This window comes from Salmo salar, chromosome 03, assembly GCF_965601325.2.
Source record: "Salmo salar chromosome 03, fSalSal1, whole genome shotgun sequence".
Lineage (NCBI taxonomy): Eukaryota > Metazoa > Chordata > Actinopteri > Salmoniformes > Salmonidae > Salmo > Salmo salar.
This window is the reverse complement of record NC_138293.1, coordinates 67096403-67116566: the sequence shown is the minus strand read 5'-3', so window position 1 is coordinate 67116566 and position 20164 is coordinate 67096403. Positions and strand designations below refer to the sequence as shown.

The window sequence follows — 20164 nt, the reverse complement described above, 5'->3', positions numbered from 1 at the left end:
ATTGCCTTAACTCCCTTATCTCACCTCATTTGCACACACTGCATATTTTCTTTTCTACTGTATTATTGACGTTTGTGTCGAACTGCTTTGCTTTATCTTGGCCAGGTCGCAGTTGTAAATGAGAGCTTGTTCTCAACTAGCCTACCTGGTTAAATAAAGGTTAAAAAAATTAAATAATGAAGAAGCCCAAACCTTTCCATCCTTAACGCTACCTTGGAAGGTCACTGTCTCTGCGCTGATCGCCTGTGAGTGAGACAACGCTAGCTAGCCAATGGGAGCGTAGTAGAACACCCCTCTGAATAATGGGGCGTGGTTTTGGCTTAACTGTGTTGGGAAAAAGAAAGACGCTTCCTTACCACCCAAATAACTTTGTCACTACTGAAAACATAGTGAAAAAGCAGCACTAAAGGGAGAACCATGCACACTAGTGATCATTTTGATTAACCTTCTATTAAAGATTACTTTTTAAAATGTTATTTGCATACCAAATTAACAAAATACTAAAAACATAATTTTTTGACTGTTTTTCAAAACTTTTAAATTGAATTTAGAGAAATAGAATCTCTGTTGTTCTCTGCAAAATGTTCACTGTTGATTGTATGTATCTGAAACTTGTTGATTTATTTAATTACTTATGCAACTAATTAAGTATGTCATTCGATTTTTTTAAGTATGACTTTAGCTACAGTATCTTTATTTTGGCAAAATTACAGGCGTTTCGATGGCCAAGTGTAAATAGATATAAATAGAGGACTGGATGGAACTGGTTTTGGTATAGACATTGCCATTGAGGGCTTCCACCATGTAAAAGTAGTCAACTGGGTGGTGATTCCTATGGGTTGGAAGTGATCGGCCAAAGATCAGAGAGCGTTGTCTTCTTCGAATTGGGTTGCCTATGGTTTGTAAACCAAAAACTAAGGTCATATCCAGGAGCCAAGATCAAGATTTATACCAGGACATTGGTCCCAAGATCCAGACCCAGTGAGATACAGACTGAATTCATGTGGTCTCAAGACCAAGACCAATAGATCAGGAGTCCATGGGCCCTTTCTTCAATTGTAAGAAACTCAAAGTACACTACAGTACAGTTGAGCACAGTAGAGTACATACAGTACAGTAGGATACAGTACAGTATAGTAAAGCACAGTAGAGTACATACAGTACAGTATAGTAGAGCACAGTAGAGTACAGTACAGTAGAGTACATACAGTACAGTAGGATACAGTACAGTATAGTAAAGCACAGTAGAGTACAGTACAGTAGAGTACATACAGTACAGTAGGATACAGTACAGTATAGTAGAGCACAGTAGAGTACAGTACAGTAGAGTACATACAGTACAGTAGGATACAGTACAGTATAGTAGAGCACAGTAGAGTACAGTACAGTAGAGTACATACAGTACAGTAGGATACAGTACAGTATAGTAGAGCACAGTAGAGTACAGTACAGTACAGTACATACAGTACAGTAGGATACAGTACAGTATAGTAGAGCACGGTAGAGTACAGTACAGAAGGGTACAGTATAGTAGAGCACAGTACGGTGGAGTACAGTGCACTATAGCACATTATAGACGTCTATGTTTTGGCCAAATAGATGTCAATGTTTGGGATCTTGGAGGGTTGGATCCCTTGCTGGCTATGCATCTCAATACTCTACACTTTTTCCTGAAGTGTGCATTTGTCCACTACCAACATGGTGGTCCGGTGTGGCTCAGTTGGCAGAGCATGGCGCATGCAACTTTAAATTGGAGATAGCCCCAATGGTGCTGCCCGTGCTGTGACAGACTTCATAATGGCACAGATACAAACATGAGACCTCGATATATCTCTGTGGTTTCAATTGTTTTGATTGGGACTGTTTCGGTTTGGAAAATTTTTACTTATTTTGGACTTTAAAGAAGCCCCATAGCCCCATCTTTCATTTGGACAGATACTTGATATATTTCTTGATATATTAAATGTTCGATAGTGACACTTCTTAAAAGTACATTAAGATTGACCAACTTGCTCACAAATTTTCTCCACAATGTTTGCAGATGGACTACTCACCATGTGGCCATAGTGAAGAAGGGTGCAATCTGATCACCTGGTGATATTTGTAGGGTTGTGGATTAAGGCACATTCATTCTGCAGTCTCTTAAGGTGTGTTTCGGTAGTGACAGCAAAAGTGGAGACAGCTTTTTACAGAGAAAGATGTTTTAAAATAAACAAAACAAATAATCTGATCAGTATCTTTCAATGTAATAATAGAACAACTCAATATGTTCTATTGAAATAATAGTGTTAAAAAATTTACAAAAATCATTCATTGCCTTATTTTCAAACATAAAGTTTAGGAATCAGGATTTGGGACAGCCACCTCACAATAGAAATAGGTGTATAAACAATGACTTTGTACTACACAGAACAAAAATATAAACACAACATGTAAAGTGTTAGTCCCATGTTTCATGAACTGAAATAAAAGATCGCAGAAATGTTCCATATGCACAAAAAGCTTATTTCTCTCAAATTTTGTGCACAAATTTGTTTACATCCCTGTTAGTGAGCATTTGCTGGGGACAATAAAAGGCCACTTTAAAATGTTTAGGTTTGTCACACAACACAATGCGACATGTCTCAAGTTTTGAGGGAGTGTGAAATTGGCATACTGACTGTCACGTCCTGACCATAGTAAGCTGTTATTTTCTATGGTAGAGTAGGTCAGGGCGTGACAGGGGGGTTTTCTAGTTTAGTTTTTCTATGTTGTTATGTTCTAGTTTTGTATTTCTATGTTGGGTTGTTCTAGTATTGTATTTCGATGTTGGGCTGTGTTTGGGATGATCTCCAATTAGAGACAGCTGGTCATCGTTGTCTCTAATTGGAGGTCATATTTAAGTTGGTGTTTGTCCCACCTGGTTTTGTGGGAGATTATCTTTGAGTAGTGTATGTTTCACCTCTGCGTCACGTTTTTTTTTTGTCATTCACTTTATTTATGTATTGCATAGTTTCACAGTATAAATAAAATATGGAACGACACACACGCTGCACTTTGGTCCGATTCTCCTTACAACAACCGTGACACTGACTGCAGGAATGTTCATCAGACCTGTTGCCAGAGAATTTAATGTTAATTTCTCTACCATAAGCCGCCTCCAACATAATTTTAGAGAATTTGGCAGTACGTCCAACCGGCCTCACAACTACAGCCATGTGTATGGTGTAGTGTGGGCGAGTGGTTTGCTGATGTCTACGTTGTGAACAGAGTGCCCTATGGTGGCACTGGGGTTATGGTATGGGCAGGCATATGCACAATGTACTCAACTGCATTTTATCAATGGCAATTTGAACCCACAAAAATACCATGATGAGATCCTGAGGCCCATTGTAAGGCACTTTTTTTTTAAAGGTATCTGTGACAAACAGATGCATATCTGTATTTGCAGTCACGTGAAATCCATAGACTAGGGCCTAATGAATTTATTTCAATTGACTGATTTCTTTATATGAACTGTAACTCAGTAAAATCAATGAAATTGGTGCATGTTGCGTTTATATTTTTGTTCAGTATATATTCATTTAACAATATGTTTGCTATTGGATTGAATTAGAACATATCATGATGTCAATGAATGTCCTAAGTTTGGAGACAACTGTTTTTGAAATTGTTTTTTGGGGGTGGGACAGCAATTTACACCACTTCTGTAGAATCACCCAGGTAACAAAAATCTGAACATTTTTCACATGTAATAACATATCACAGATGTGTGGTTGAAAGGAAAGGTTGAAAGGAGTCCTGCATCTCTCTCTTTAGCCAGACAGACTAGTCAATGTTAGTCATGACTTTATCAGTTTTACATTGATGACCTCAACCTCTGTGCCAATAATAGATTTTTCCACCTTTCTAATATCTTTGTTGTTACGTTTTTATGATATAAAAATCTTTGCACATCAGTTGGCAGCTAATGGATATGTCCTGTCATGCGTTCAGCTGAACTCACTATATTGATGATACTTGTGTACTGTGAATGGAGAAATGATCCCACATAGACATCTAAACCAATAATCAACTTGACCATATTAGTAGTGATGTCATAAAGGAGGGTTGTATATAATTTAAATGAATTATATTCTATTGATTCTATGGGGCAGGACTTGTTGGCAGTCTTCTGTGACATCATAATCCACTGTATGGCACTACCATGACAACGTAATTCCAATTCTGAACCTCATAACTCATCTTTCCTTCTAGAGAGTGGTTGATTTTGACATTTTTGCTGAGTTTACTCCTTGCACTTGTGATGGCTTTGAAGTGTAGTACTGTTGTTTTGTTGGTGGCTCTTTACATGGTGGCGTTACACGCTGGACTCCCTGACAGACTCCCAGATGGCGAGGCGCTTCGGGACACCCTGTTACCCCCCATGATCCCTAAGGAGTGGGCCGCCACCCCTCAACTCCAGACCGACACTTACACCATTCTAAATATCCTGTACAAACGACACTTGACAACTGAAGAAAACACGACCACCACCAAGACCGGACAGACTTTGACCCAGACAACCCAAAATTATGCTATGCCTAGCTTTGAATTGCTGCGGACCCGTGTGGCTGACCTCCAGACTTTGGAGAATGCTGGAGTGAGTGAGATTGTATGGAGGAGGCTGGTTCGATTGATTAATGAGACTGAAGACCAAAATCTGGAGACAGCAGGTTCTGTGATGTTGGGTCTCTCCTGTGTGTTGGGAGGACTGGGCCTGCTACTGAAGATCAGCTTGAAATGCCTTATACAGGTAAAGTGATGTGAAGGGACACTGGGGCTAGGAGGGGGTCTGAGAAAGGCTTTGGGAAACACCACAATGTTATACTTGTATTTTACCTGAAATATGATTCTGTTGTCCTACAGAGACAAATGGCCTAAACTCATCAAAGGCGAGTGTGCGAGGCGTGTGTGATTTATTTTAGAATGCATTGTTTAGAATTATAATGACCCAACTGAATCCGGGTGGGTGGGTGGGTGGGTTGTCCGCTTTGATGCCTCGCTTAACGAGAACTTGTCTCTATTTTTGTATCGCTGGCGCTGTAGTCACACAAAACCATACTTAAAACCTTTTGAAACTCATTTGAATTGGAAGAGGTAGCTAAGGGTTGAGGCTTTACAATACTAAATTAGACCAATTCATCCACTTATGGAAACACAACATCGCTATCAACAAAGATGATTGGAGATATGGACTATCCTGCCAGCATTCAGTTACTGCTCTGCCTGTCCTTTCCACCCGCCTTGCTCTGCTTGCTCCGCCGCCTGCTTCTGGTGAGTTTTTCACTTAACAGCCATGTTTCTTTTATTCCTCAGGCCGTGGTTGCTTTGGAGCTTGATGTTGACCAGGACAAGATGAAGGGAGCTGGTCAGACAGACTCCTGTATTGATGCTGCAACTATTCCAGTGTTGACCTCCAAGAACAGTGGCTCTAACAAGAAGAGAGGCCGACTCTCCAAGAGGAGACACCACTGAACACCCTGCTGCAAATATGGGCCATTATTCTTTTTGCACTTGAAAGATTTTGATAAAGATTTTGCTTATTACTATACTTGATGTTTCCATTTCATTATTTTGCTCAATTGATATTTTTTTGTAGAAGTTTCAATAGTTTTTAAAATGACCTCATTCAGATGGGCACAAAAACAAGACAAGAGGTTGCTTTACAGTGGAGCATTATAGTTTTTCTCAGTCGCTTTGGTGCATTTTTCACATCATCCCTAACATGTGCAAAATAATAAGTGCATTTCTCAGAACAATTTGTACTAACTGCAATATACAATAGATGTGTTTCTAAAGCTAGTCAGTCACTAAAAATCCTTAGTACATCTCTCAAAAGTAAATATTCATGCCAATGATCATGTCAGTGTCATCAGAATGATAAGTCATTGAGTCATTGTTCACGAACAAGGTCGTCAAAATGTTTAGGCATGTTGTCAATGGAACTGTGTACTTTGACAGTATTACCTGATGTAAACTTAGGCTACAGTTTGGATGACAGTTACTGTATTGAAAATGCACAAGGCTGCACTTCTATGGCATATATCAATTTCAACAGTACTATTTACATATTACTGTATGTGGGTTATTGATTGAAAGAGACTGGACAACCCAAGGGGCACAAAGGAAAAAAAACGAAATTAGAAAGAAACACAGGAACCCCCCCCCCTAAGGCACAACTTTGCCCGCAGCACTGTTCTAGTGCTGTCTCCTCACATCCAGACGTTCCTGTCTGTCGGCCCACATATTCTCATCCACATCACACCGGATATTTTCCCTTCCAATGCAACGTGGAAAGAATCTTTTGGAATGCCTTATCCATCCTCTGCAGGCGTCTACTGTGATGTCCTCACATGCTGCATCCATTGCAGCCAGCAGGGTCATCTGTGTGTGTGGCTGACGATCGTACACCTTCCACCGCCATGCTGAAAAGAACTCCTCCATTGGGTTAAGGAATGGTGAATAAGGTGGGAGGAATTCTATGAGCATCCTCGGGTGGGTCACAAACCATTGCCTTATGATGTTTGATCGATGGAAACTCACATTATCACAAATGACCACATACTTTGGCAAATCCTCTCTAAACAGACCCCTCTCATCATCAGGGATGAGAGCCCTGCAGAGAGTCTCTAAAAAGTTGAGTAGATGCTGGGTGTTGTATGGCCCTATAAGAGGGATATGGGTTAGGACACCATGCTCCGAAATAGCAGCACACATGGTGATATTTCCTCCCCGTTGGCCTGGCAAATCCACAGTAGCTCTGTGACCGATGATATTCCGACCCCGCCTTCTGCATTTGGTCAGGTTGAAGCCAGCCTCATCCACGTATCCAAAGTTGTGAGAGGGTTCACTTGATTCCAACTCCATTATACGCTATATCCCAGAACACACAGTTGAATTTGTTTTGGTAAGGAAGAGTGACATAAAATGTACATATATTGCATGTTCCTTCCACAGCAATGGAAATGTGTGCAGTTTATGCTTACTGTACTATGTATCACTATAAAAATGTTGCTGTAAAGTAGTTACATAGATATGTTTTACCTGTACATACTGGTACCGTAGCTCCTCAACTCTGTCCTCATTCCTTTGGAATGGTACACGGTACAGCTGTTTCATACTCATCTGGTTTCTATGCAGCACCTTGTCGATGGTTGAGATGCTAACCGTATGGATGTTTTCAAAGACATCGTTGTCTTCTATAATGGTCCTTTGTATTTCCCTGAGTCTCATGGCATTGTTTGCTCGGACCATGGTGCAAATAGCCTCCTCCTGTTGAGGTGTGAAAAGGCGTCCTCTGCCACCGGTTTGAGGTAATCTTGCAGTCCTATGTGGGGAAAAATGCAGTGATGCATCGCACACTTTCACATAGACAAAAACTATGCGAACACACATTTTACTGTAAAACATACAGGTGGGTGCATGTAAGGTGCAGTATGTATCTGTATAGAGTATATTTCTGTATGCTGTGAAATACAAGTGGACTACTGTAATATGAAGCATTGTAGGAAGTATACAGTATACTGCTTATATACAGTAACTGTGCACTGTACATTGGTGGACATACCTGTTCTCTCTTCGAAACGTTTGAACTATTGAGGACACGGTTGATCTCCCAATATTCGGCTGCACCCTTCGACCCGCCTCAGCCATTGTAAGGCCATGATTGACAACATGGTCTACAATAGTGGCCCTTATGTCATCAGATATGCGCCTATGTCCTCTTCTGCCTCTTCCTCTGTTTTGCCTTCCACCACGCATCCTTGCTCCTCTTCTTCCTCCTCCTCTTGGCTGTTGACCCTGTTCGTTTCCTGGTCCATCCATTATTGTAAAATTGCAACTCAGTGTTGTGGTCTGTCTATATATGCTTGCCAATTGATTCTTCATGAGATGCACCTTTGAGCAATTTAGACAACTGGTTGATTGTTGGTTGAACTAACACTTTACATTACTTCATGAGTGAGGGTCAATTTCACCTGCACCATTCATCAATTCACCTTTTTGTACAAAAGGTCTAATAGAAATGTGTAAAACTATGCTTGACAGTTTATGACAAATAGTTCAACAATTTTGCATGTAATGGCTTATGCAAGGAACTAATGCCTAGATGTTTTGAGGGGTAAGACTATTCAACAGAGAACCATCTACTATATTTTGATCAACGTGACATGAGCAATTGAAAATGTGGAAAAAAGCTGACACTTGTACATTATCAATTGCAATATGTACAAAAGCAAATGCAATTTGTTCAAAGGAATAAGAAATTGCTTTAATGATGTGCACAAGTGACTAGATGATTTGGAATTTGTACAAGTAGTATCAAGAATGGCACTTTTGATCTAAGAAATGCACCAAAGCGACTGAGAAAACTGTAAGGAGAGTGGACCCACATATTAAAAACAGTTGGTAGGTAACAAAAACTGACACTGTGTATCCGCCCAAAAGGACATTTACTTTTATAGTGCAAATTTTCAAACATATAGACCTTGGTCAGGCATCATTTAAGTGATATTGAGGATACAGAGGAAGTAGCCTACACAGCAGCCTGGTGTTGTGGTTATCTGTCATCATGCCCTGAGTTCATAGTGAAGCATTCAACTAGGCCTCAACTCCACTCACCCTCTCCCTCTTCCTTTAGTCTCGCTCACCTCTTTCTCGTCTCCTTCTCTTTCGCTCCTTCTCTCTGAGGACATAGGGACTGGCATGACGTATTGGTCCTGATGAAACAGAGAAGGGGCCTGAACTGAACCAGAATTGACCTGGCGACAACCAAGACTAAACACTTTAGGAATGTGTCTGACGATGAGAATGCCAAAGAAAATGTTTTAGCTACTCCCTGTGTGTGTGTGTGTGTTTTTGTATGCATGTGTGCATGTGTGTGTGTGTGCATGCGGGCTTGAGTGTTCTTTCATAAGTGAAGGTTATATAAGTCTACACATTTGGAGTGTGCATGTGGAGGCTGTGTGTTTGTGCATCAGTGTGAGTTGTGTGTATTTAGTGGCTTAGTAATTGCAACAGGGTCAAGACCAAGCCACATCATGTTGCCCCTGATTATATCGCAATTATGTTCTTGATTTTGAAACAAAAGTGCCCAACAATGGTTTGATAAGAATAATACCTTTTGTTTAATGAGACTTGCTGTAACTCCTGTGTTCATTCAATTAGTAAACAGGTCTTTTATTCAGCCTGGGGCACCCCATCCCTAATTTTCCTAAATCAGACACACCCCCGCCCCCCACCCCCACCCTGCAGCGTCCCACATCGGGGCCTCGGCAACATTCAGAACACAGGCTCCACCCCACTCCCCCCTGGACTGACCCCCCACCCATTTGATTGTGATTGACAGCGTCTTTGTTCCATTGTGCGTAGCTGTCGCCTCTGATGAAGACACACACACACACACGCACACACATACACACAGACCTATGTAGCTCCCCTCACTGCACAGTGCACAGAAAGACCTGGCTGCTACCGCTGTTGCAATACGTAGCGTACTGCTGATTAGCTCTACACAGCCAGGATCCTCTGGGTACCACCTCTACAGACAGGGACTCTACAGACAGACCTGGGCTCCCTCTCTGTAGGTCTCTCTGTCTCTCTCTCTTCCCTTTCTCTCACTCTTTCTCCCTCTCTTGGTTTCTGTGTCTCTCTCTCTGTTTCTCTCTCTCTCTCAGTGGACTGGGGGTCCAGGGCTGAGGGTCCGAGGCTGAGGGTGTGAGGGAGACAGCTGGTGAGGGAGGCTCTGGGGTGCAGCGGGGCCGTTTCTGAGGAGGAGGCCGTCAATAACAGGGCTCACCCCTCCTCAGGGATGGGAACCAGGTCATATTCTCTCACATGGCACAAAGCAGGGCGTGTGTGTGTGTGTGTGTGGGGGGGGGGGGGGGGGGGGGGGGGGGGGGCGAGAGTGCTGGATGGGGAGCAGGCCATGACCTCTTTATATCCATCAACAGATCACTGGCTTGGTCCACACACACATACACTGCACACAAGCAGATGCAAAAGAACACACACACACACACACACACACACACACACACACACACCCCCCCCCGGATACTTAACAGCAGGACTAGAGACCTATTGGCTATGAGTGTAAGGAGACAGATCTCAGATTAGTTTACATTTCCATGGTCATTTGCAAACCAACTTTCTCTCACACGGTATCATTCACTGGTTCTCCAGCCGAACCACACACAGAATAACTTTTAACACCAGTGGTTGGAAACATCCACTCAGACCCTAGAAAAACATTATCCAGTCCAAACCCACAGAGATCAGTAACTTCAAAGAACAATAACCTTAATCAAGACTTACAACCCCCCTGAAAACAAACCAATATCATATGGCTACAATGATCTCCATCCCTAGACAACAGTGTAATACTCTCAACAGGTCTCCTGCTCATTGAGCTGTGTGTGCTGTAGCGTCTGTAGTGGAATCTCACCCTAGCTGATGGTACAGCTAGAGAGAACACACGGTGATCTAGTGCCCCCAACTGGTTCACATAGAGTCCTGCATGCACAATGGAAACCAGGCTCTCTGGAAACCCCACCAAAGACATTGAGCTAAATGCCTTGTCATTACAGCGTCATTAGGAAAAAGGCTGTCTCTTTCAGAGTAAACCAAGAAGTTTATTTCTAAATCAATGAATTACTTTCAAAAATAAGATATTAACAATCTATCCATTCATAAACTTTTAAAAACCCCACATTCAGCTTATAAAAAGATGCAGAAATAATATGATTAAACAGCAAAACAACAATACTACTATAAAGATATACATCAAATCAAATGTACAATGAAGGAATCTAGTAGATTCTTTATAACTCAGAGCTAAATACTGCATTGTACTAAGAGTTTAGCAAGGCCTGAGTCTTAAGTTCATTGGGTGCTATGTTACGCTTTCACTGTGATTGTAATGCTGTTGTTTCTTGTTATTCTTTGTAACTGGTTATGTGTGTTTTGTTTTTTAGTCCACAGACGGACAGACGGGCAGACAGACAGACAGACAGACAGACAGACAGACAGACAGACAGACAGACGACGGGCGGACAGACGGACAGATGGACAGACAAACAGATGGACAGACAGTGTCATTGCCCCAGCAGCACCTCAAAAGACCGGGACTGGGGAGATACATGGCTGTGTTTGTGGGTAAGTTGTTTGTGTGTAATCATGTGTATGTATGAGGAGGGCCAGGAGTTTTTCCCGATCACATGATCTGACCAGAAAAAACTCCTAGCCCCATGTATGAGGTCACACTGTACTGTCTGTGTTTGTGCAATTGTGCGTGTTGCCTGGCCAAAGCTTATCCTGGTTCTCTCACAGCCTCTCTCGCCGAGAACTACATGCCCCCTCCAGTCTCTCTCAGTTCGGTGAGATGGTCCGTCGGCGCAGGCAGCTGCAGGTCAGGCACTTAAGGATGCTCATGGTGATGTGCATGAGGGGGCCGAAGTTGAACAACAGGTTGTAGAAGGTGTTGACCGACAGGCTGCCTGTCTCGTCGGCGTACTTCATGGCCACGATGGGCGTGTACAGGCTGTTGGTCAGGTTCCTGAAGCGAGGGTTCCTTGACTCAATCACCTTCTTAGTACACTACATGGGAGAGAGAGAGAGAGAGAGAGAGAGAGAGAGAGAGAGAGATCATTGAGTGTTTACATCACACCTGAGTTTCTTTCAAATACTTTGTGTTTGTTGGTCTGGAGTGCCAGATGGGATTGGATTTGTACTTGTGGGACTATTCCATTGGTTCCATTACACTAGGCAAACTCAAAATCCCATGAACCAAAGGGTGACACAGGGAGGGGAGAGTGTTCACTAACCTTGGCGATGTCCTCTGGGGTCTGGCCCATGGCCTCAAAGATATCCTTGGAGGAGGGCAGGTAAACATCTTTAAAGTAGCGCACTGTGTCTGCATCAGCTCCTGGGTACTCCATCTTGGCCACGTCCTCCATCATCTTCGTCTCAAACTCAGTGTGCACCGGCCCTGGCTCAATCATAGACAAACTGACCGGAGAGAATAGAATAGATCTTTATTAATCTATTACACATAACAGCAATTCTTTATTTTGCTGACACAGTAACCAGGTAATTGAACACCCACTGTGAGAGATACCAAGAGATGTAATGACAGAAACACAATAGGAGTACAAGACAGACTGAGAGGAACTCACTGGACGTTGAACTTGAGCAGTTGGACAGCCATACTCTCACAGAAGCCCTCCATGGCGAACTTGGAGGCAGTGTAGACATCGTTGAACACTACACCTACGGGCAGAGCAGACTCAGGGTCAGGAGGAATGATAGTCAGAGAGCAGGACCGGAATCTACAGCTTTTACAGTTAGCCTGCTGGTCCAGATCTGTATGTGCGCTAGCCAAAGCCTCAATCGTTGTCATGCCAGTCTTACCCTGTAGACCCATAACACTGCTCATGACCACGATGTGTCCCGCCCGCCTCTTCTTCATGTCAGGCATGACCTCTTTAATCATCCTCACCACGCCAAAGAAGTTGGTCTCAAACACCCTCTTCATCTCCTCCATACTGATGCTTTCCACTGGTCCCAACAAGCCCACACCTGCATTGTTGACTGAGGGGAGACTCACAGATAGAGACAAGGGTTACAGACCTGTAGTTACACTACCGATACTATACAGTTACTACACTGTAGCCTTCTGTACAGACAACTATAGTTAAGGTTTAGAGCTGAGGCTCTAATACTTTAGTCACAACTGATGTTTTGTAGGCCGTCATTGTTTTATTTATTTTTGACAGCCTACCAAAAGGCAAAAGGCCTTATGCGGGGCTGGGATTAAAAATACAAATAAATGAAATACAAATATAGGACAAAACACACATCACGACAAGAGAGACAACACAACACTACATACAGAGAGACCTAAGGCAACAACATAGCAAGGCAGCAACACATGACAACACAGCATGGTAGCAACAGAACATGACAACAACATGGTAGCAACACAACATGGCAGCAGCACAACATGGCAGCAGCACAAAACAGGGTACAAACATTATTGGGCACAGAAAACAGCACAAAGGGCAAGAGACAACAATACATCATGGAAAGCAGCCACAACTGTCCGTAAGTGTCCATGATTGAGTCTTTGAATGAAGAGATTGAGATAAAACTGTCCAGTTTGGGTGTTTGTTGCAGCTCGTTCCAGTCGCTAGCTGCAGCGAACTGAAAAGACGAGCGATCCAGGGATGTCTGTGCTTTGGGGACCTTTATCAGAATGTGACTGGCAGAACGGGTGTTGTATGTGGAGGATGAGGGCTGCAGTAGATATCTCAGATAGGGGGGGACTGAGGTCTAAGAGGGTTTTATAAATAAGCATCAACCAGTGGGTCTTGCGACAGGTATACAGAGATGACCAGTTTACAGAGGAGTATAGAGCGCAGTGATGTGTCCTATAAGGAGCATTGGTGGCAAATCTGATGTTCGAATGGTAAAGAACATCTAGCCACTCGAGAGCACCCTTACCTGCTGATCTATAAATAACGTCTCTGTAATCTAGCATGGGTAGTATGGTCCTCTGAATTAGGGTTAGTTTGGCAGCTGGGGTGAAAGAGATTACGATAGAAGAAACCAAGTCTAGATTTAACTTTAGCCTGCAGCTTTGATATGTGCTGAGTGAAGGGCAGTATACCGTCTAGCCATACTCCCAAGTACTTGTATGATGTGACTACCTCAAGCTCTAATCCCTCAGAGGTAGTAATCACACCTGTGGGGAGAGGGGCATTCTTCTTACCAAACCACATGACCTTTGTTTTGGAGGTGTTCAGAACAAGGTTAAGGGTAGAGAAAGATTGTTGGACAGTACGAAAGCTTTGTTGTAGAGCATTTAACACAAACTCCGGGGAGGGGCCAGCTGAGTATTAGACTGTATCATCTGCATATAAATGAATGAGAGCGCTTCCTACTGCCTGAGCTATGTTGTTGATTTAAATTGAGAAGAGCGTGGGGCCTAGGATTGAGCCTGGGGTACTCCCTTGGTGACAGGCAGTGGTTGAGACAGCAGATGTTCTGACTTTATACACTGCACTCTTTGTGAGAGGTAGTTAGAAAACCAGGCCAAAGACCCCTCAGAGACACCAATACTCCTTAGCCGGCCCACAAGAATGGAATGGTCTATCGTATTAAAAGCTTTGGCCAAATCAATAAAAATAGCAGCACAACATTGCTTAGAATCAAGGAAAATGGTGACATCATTGAGGACCTTTAAAGTTGCAGTGACACATCCATAACCTGAGTGGAAACCAGATTAAATACCAGAGAGACTACTATAGACATCAAGAAAGCCAGAATTTGTTCTTAATTGACTTGCCTAGTTATATAAAGTTTTGAATTGTATGAACACTAGTTTTGTGTCTTGAAATACTTTCGGGAAGAATGTATGATTTTTTTCTCTGTGGCCTCCCGAGTGGTGCAGCGGTCTAAGGCACTGCATCTCAGTGCAAGAGGTGTCACTATAGTCCCTGATTTGAATCCAGGCTGTATCACATCCGGCCACGATTGACCCAGCGTCAATCGTGGCCGGGGTAGGCCGTCATTGTAAATAAGAATGAGTTCTTAACTGACTTGCCTAGTTAAATTCAAATTAAAAAACTAAAAAACATTAACTCCATTGGTCAGATAGTGATTGCACTATTCACTGTCACCACTAGGTGTCAGCACATGAATGAAATAAATAGAGAGGTGTGATGTAACAGTCTGCTGGGCTGTTTTGTTGTATTAAGGGTAGAGGGGGTAGTGTTGGGGAGTGGAGGGTCAGGAGTGAACCTATGAATAGAAACAGTTTTCCTGGAAAATCAGAGTCCACCAGTTGAAACAGAGGTTAGAGTTTTAAGGTGTACATATACACATAGGCCTAGACCCTTCAAATTGAACTCTGGACCTCGAAGCCAGTTCCACTGCATCTTTTCATTGTTCCTCCAGGGACTGATTTGGACCTGGGACACCAGGTGTGTGGAATTATTAATCAAGTAGAAAATAAAACCAGCAGGCTTTGGACCTCGTAGGGTAAGAGTTGAATAGCCCTGGTCTAGATGAACGCATGCCCTGGAACACACACATTCACAAACCCACACACACAAAAAGGCGAGGTTATTTGTCCCAAGGCTAGAGATCAGGTCATTGCCACACAAAAGGCCAGGGCAGGAGGTTTAGCTCGTTAGTTCCAGCCTTGTTAACTCACTGAGGATATCAATATGGCGGTCCTTGACACTGTTGATGCACTGCTTGACTGACTCATCACTGCACACGTCCAGAGGCAGCAGCATGAGGGTCTTCCCATATGCATCACCTGCTGCCTCCACCAGCTTATCCTTCTTCTTCAGGTCACGCATGGTGGCAATGACTGGGAGAGGGAGAAAGAGAGAGAGAGGGGATGGAGAGAGAGAGAGGCAGAGAGTGATAGGGGGGTGAGAGAGAGGCAGAGAGAGAGACATTGTTGATGCACTGCTTGACTGACTCATCACTGCACACATCCAGAGGTAGCAGCATGAGGGTCTTCCTATACGCATCACCTGCTGTGACCTGTTGCCACAAGAAAAGGGCAGCCACTGAAGAACAAACACCATTGTAAATACAACCCATATTACTTTAACTATTTGCACATCCTTACAACACTGTACATAGCCATAGTCTGTAATCCTTTGAAACTTGTGAGTGTAATGTTTACTGTTAATTTTTGATAGTTGATTTCCCTTTTGTTTATTGTCTATTTCACTTGCTTTGGCAATGTAAACATACACTACATGGCCAAAAGTGTGTGGATTTGGCTATTTCAGCCACACCCGTTTCTGACAGGTGTTTAAAATCAAGCGCACCACCATGCAATCTCCATAGACAAACATTGGCAGTAAAATGGCCTTACTGAAGAGCTCAGTGAATTTCAAAGTGATACCGTCATAGGATGCCACCTTTCCAACAAATCATTTCCTCAAATTTATGCCCTGCTAGAACTGCCCAGTCAACTGTAAGTGCTGTTATTGTGAAGTGGAAACGTCTAGGAGCAGAAAAGTCTCAGCCACAAAGTAATAGGCCAAACAAGCTTGCAGAACAGGACAGACGAGTGCTGAAGCGCATAGCGATGTAATAATTGACTGTCCTCGGTTGCAACACTCACTACTGAGTTCCAAACTGACTCTGGAAGCAATGTCAGCACAAGAATTGTTCGTCGGGAGCTTCATAAAATGGATTCCCATGGCCGAGCAGCCGCAGACAAGCCTAAGATCACCATGCACAATGCCAAGCGTTGGCTGGAGAGGTGTAAAGCTCGCCGCCATTCGACTCTGGAAATGCGTTCTCTGGAGTGATGAATCACTCTGCACCATCTGGCAGTCTGACGGATGAATCTGGGTTTGGCAGATGCCAAAAGAACGCTCCCTGCCCGAATGCATAGTGCCAACTGGAAAGTTTGGTGGAGGAGGAATAATGGTCTGGGCTGTTTTTCATGGTTCAGCTCCTTAGTTCCAGTGAAGGGAAATCTTAACGCTACAGCATACAATGATATTCTAGATGATTCTGTGCTTCCAACTTTGTGGCAACAGTTTGGAGAAGGCCCTGTTCTGTTTCAGAAGGACAATGAACCAGTGCACAAAGCACAAAGCGAGGACCATACAGACTGTGAGCCAGGCCTAATCGCCCAACATCACTGCCCGACCTCACTCATGCTCTTGTGGTGGAATGGAAGCAAGTCCCTGCAGCAATGTTCCAATATCTAGTGAAAAGCTTCCCAGAAGAGTGGAGGCTGTTACAGCAGCAAAGGGGGGACCAACTCCATATTAATGCCCATGATTTTGGAATGAGATGTTTGACGAGCAGGTGTCCACATACTTTTAGCCATGCAGTGTATGTTTCCCATGCCAATAAAGCCCTTTGAATTGAGAGAGGCAGAGAGAGAGAGACAAGAGATAGAGAGGCAGGAAGAAGAGAGGCAGAGAGAGAGAGAGAGAGAGAGAGAGAGCAAGAGAGAGAGAGAGAGAGAGAGAGAGAGCAATATATCTGAGCTATATGAGACTACATGGAACAGACTGATGACTGACACACTGACCCATAGATAAGCATATATAGTAGACTTGCACACAGGTTTATATGTAGACAGACAGACAGACAGACAGACAGACAGACAGACAGACAGACAGACAGACAGACAGACAGACAGACAGACAGACAGACAGACAGACAGACAGACAGACAACAGCCATGCAGGTCAGTGGGTCTATTCCACGTCCATCCGCTTGTGTAACACACTATTGATTCCCTTTGAACTCTGGACCTGGGAGACATGAACCCTCATAGAGTAACAAACAGTATCTACCATCTACAGTATGTACAGAAAGGTTTTCCACATGTTTGCATCTTGCGACTTGACATTCTCCATTCCAAGTTTACAGTGAGGTCAACCACCTCTGTGTTTATTGACGAGATCTAACACAGAAATAGAGAGACAACAGTATTACACAATAGAGATCAATGGTGGAAATCAACAGCTCTAATCAGGCACTGATCTGAAGACCTGCTGTCCTTGATGAATGAAGACATCCTCTTATCTCATCTGCTTCTGTAACCTCTGACCCAAAACCCCCAATGACAATCCAGTATCTATGGAGTGAGTGGAAGAGCATGGAATAATGGTGTGTGAATAGAATAAGCACTGCTCATATCTGCTTTACTAGTGAGGGTGTGGAAGTGCTAGCGACTGCATACTGTCTGTGGAGGGCCCGTGTTGTACACCTACGAGTAAGATCTTCATGATGAGAGAATTGGGTGTCTGTAAAGCAACAGAGAGATGTATGCGTTTCAACAGAACAACAGTTGCATTGTTCTTTCAGTTGTTGTTGTAATTATTCTTGGGCAACAGCTTAGTAAACATTCTTGAATGGAACCACACTGCCCTGAACTAGGATTGTTCAGGTTTCTCTGTAGTTGGCAAATGTCACTGCTACCAATTAATACTCAGAATAACAGCGCAATATTTAATCTGGATTTTCATGATCCTTCAGAGAGAACAGATCAAGTTATTTTCTGCAATGTGGTCTCTCTCTTTCTTGGAAGCAGGTCACAGTTCAACGAGAATGATTCAACCCTGAGTACTGTTGAGGGAGCTGTTAATCGCTTCTGTTGCGCTCCTCTATTTCACGGCAATAAATCCCAAGACCCCACTACCCTCAAAGAAAAAATTATTCTACGTAACCCTAGACTGAAATTAATGATGGGATGTCTGTAGCTGGAAAGTGGATGACAAACGAACAATGTCCGCGACGAGCCCCGAGCTCCGCTGAGCCCAGATGAAGCCTTCAAACAAGCCTTGCTAGTGAACCTTCGCTTGTACAGGTCTCAAACTTTGTCCCTCTTTCAACACTCGCTCCAGAGAGGGGACTATAGGCGCATTAGACACGGCACTAAACCGGGGCAGCGGTCTACAATTCAGTGCGATAAAGGGGGCTTTGTACGAGAGAAGTCACTTGAAAGAGAACTGGCAGTCTCTTTTATGATCCCCGCCTGGCAAGCGGCATCCTCGCGGAGCCGTACCCTGGAAACGTTGCTTTCAGATGATAATAGCTGAATCAAGGGGGGTAGAGAACCAGAGGGCTCACGATAGGAAATATATATCTTTTTTAAACACTAGCAATAGGAGATTTAGTCTAAAAGTAAAACGTGTAGGCTATAATTTATGGGCGCAAAGGTCAAACCTGCGCGTAAAAGTTGTTTTGGATATATAGACTAATGATGACCCTATTTGTACACAGAACATATTCCATAAGGGTTCAAACAAAGATCAGAGGGATTTTAGCAGCATGTCGGATCAAGCTTCTGAAGTTAAAGGCAGATAAACAGTGTAAAGAAAGCGCATTTACCATGGTAACGCTTCTTTTCATCTTTGGCCAGCAGGACCGCGATTCGTAACCCGATGCCGGAGGAGCAACCGGTGATCAGAACTACTTTTTGTCCACTGCTCGCCATGGCTTGTCCGGTTAGGTCGTGCGTTTTAGTGCTCTTCTGCTCCGGATGGTTGTTGTAGAGCGAGCTCGAGCACTGGACTTTAAAAACTAAAGCGGATCATGCAAACACAGCGGCCATGTGAGCGGGTAATTTAGTCACATGTCCTATAAAATCGTTTACTAAAAAAGACGAGGCACCTCGCAAATTCGACTGCCAGCAGAATGTTTAATCTGATAAATGCTGCTTTCCCTGAATTGATCAAAAAAAAGAACCTAAATGAATCCCTGTTTTACTGTGTGTGGCAGCCTAACATATGTGTAGGGGTTACATTGATAAGCATTTTTCATGCAATTTTGAACAACAGCCTCAATAAATATTTATTTCCCAGTAGGGCCTATGTTTAATGTTGCTGTGTTTGGATACATTCGCCTCTGTCAGACATAGGCCTACCTATTGCTGCAACCTGGTCTCAGAGCATTTCGTATTATTCTGTAGGCTACGTAAATCGGAGTTACTTCATTTAGTATATACTACGTTTTGTATGGTATTATTTGTGGATGTCCATCATCCATTTCGTATGATATGTTACGAATTACAATTCATATTATATGTTACAAATTGAATTCATTCAATATGTTACAAATTGCAATTCATACAATATGTTACGAATTAGAATAATGTACACTATTCTACGGATTTTTCAAATGTATGATATGTAACAAATTCCATTTTTTTTGTGGCTAACGTTAGCTAGGTGTCTAGGTGGCTAAAGCTAACGTTATGTAACCATACCAAACGTAACATATCATACTAATTTGAGCCCCGGATTGACATTTACTGTGTCATGTCTAGTCTATGAGACCTGGCTGATTTATGCCTAGTCATAAAACCCCGACCTGTAGGCCTACTTTTGGCTTAAGTAAACAAATATTTTTTATAGAGTATTATATTAAATATTAATGAAGAAACATTTAAGATTGTAGAAACCTATATCAGAATTGTGTGCTGCTATTAGACCATTCAATTTCAATTTGACCACAATGTTCAAATAATGAGTACCCTATAGATTAAAGTGTGATAACAATTGAAGGTCAAGCGCAAAGTTCAATATTGTGGCGTTAAGTCCTACGTCACGTCACTATATTCAAATTTCACACTGGTGTGGTTTCAGCTCTCC

At 42.9% G+C, this 20164-nt stretch overlaps 1 protein-coding gene across 1 annotated transcript; it reads right to left on the bottom strand.

Moving 5' to 3' along the window:
- Positions 1–11080: 11080 nt before the first annotated feature.
- On the bottom strand, positions 11081–19219 carry LOC106601275 (retinol dehydrogenase 8). The gene is made up of 6 exons (XM_014193360.3): positions 18903–19219; positions 15236–15397; positions 12430–12609; positions 12195–12288; positions 11844–12027; positions 11081–11616 (listed from the first exon to the last, which is right to left on the bottom strand). Exons 1-6 carry the CDS (start codon positions 19006–19008, stop codon positions 11389–11391), a joined length of 954 nt encoding a protein of 317 aa, XP_014048835.1. The 5' UTR covers positions 19009–19219; the 3' UTR covers positions 11081–11388.
- Between the last annotated feature and the right edge of the window lie 945 nt (positions 19220–20164).

Coding starts and splice junctions, on each gene's coding strand:
- LOC106601275 (XM_014193360.3), bottom strand. CDS start 19,008: ATGGCGAGCAGTGGACAAAAAGTAGTTCTGATCACCGGTTGCTCCTCC. Junction 12,610..15,235: donor CCGCCATATTGATATCCTCA/GTGAGTTAACAA, acceptor GTCTCCCCTCAG/TCAACAATGCAGGTGTGGGC. Junction 12,289..12,429: donor CAGTGTTATGGGTCTACAGG/GTAAGACTGGCA, acceptor CTCTGCCCGTAG/GTGTAGTGTTCAACGATGTC.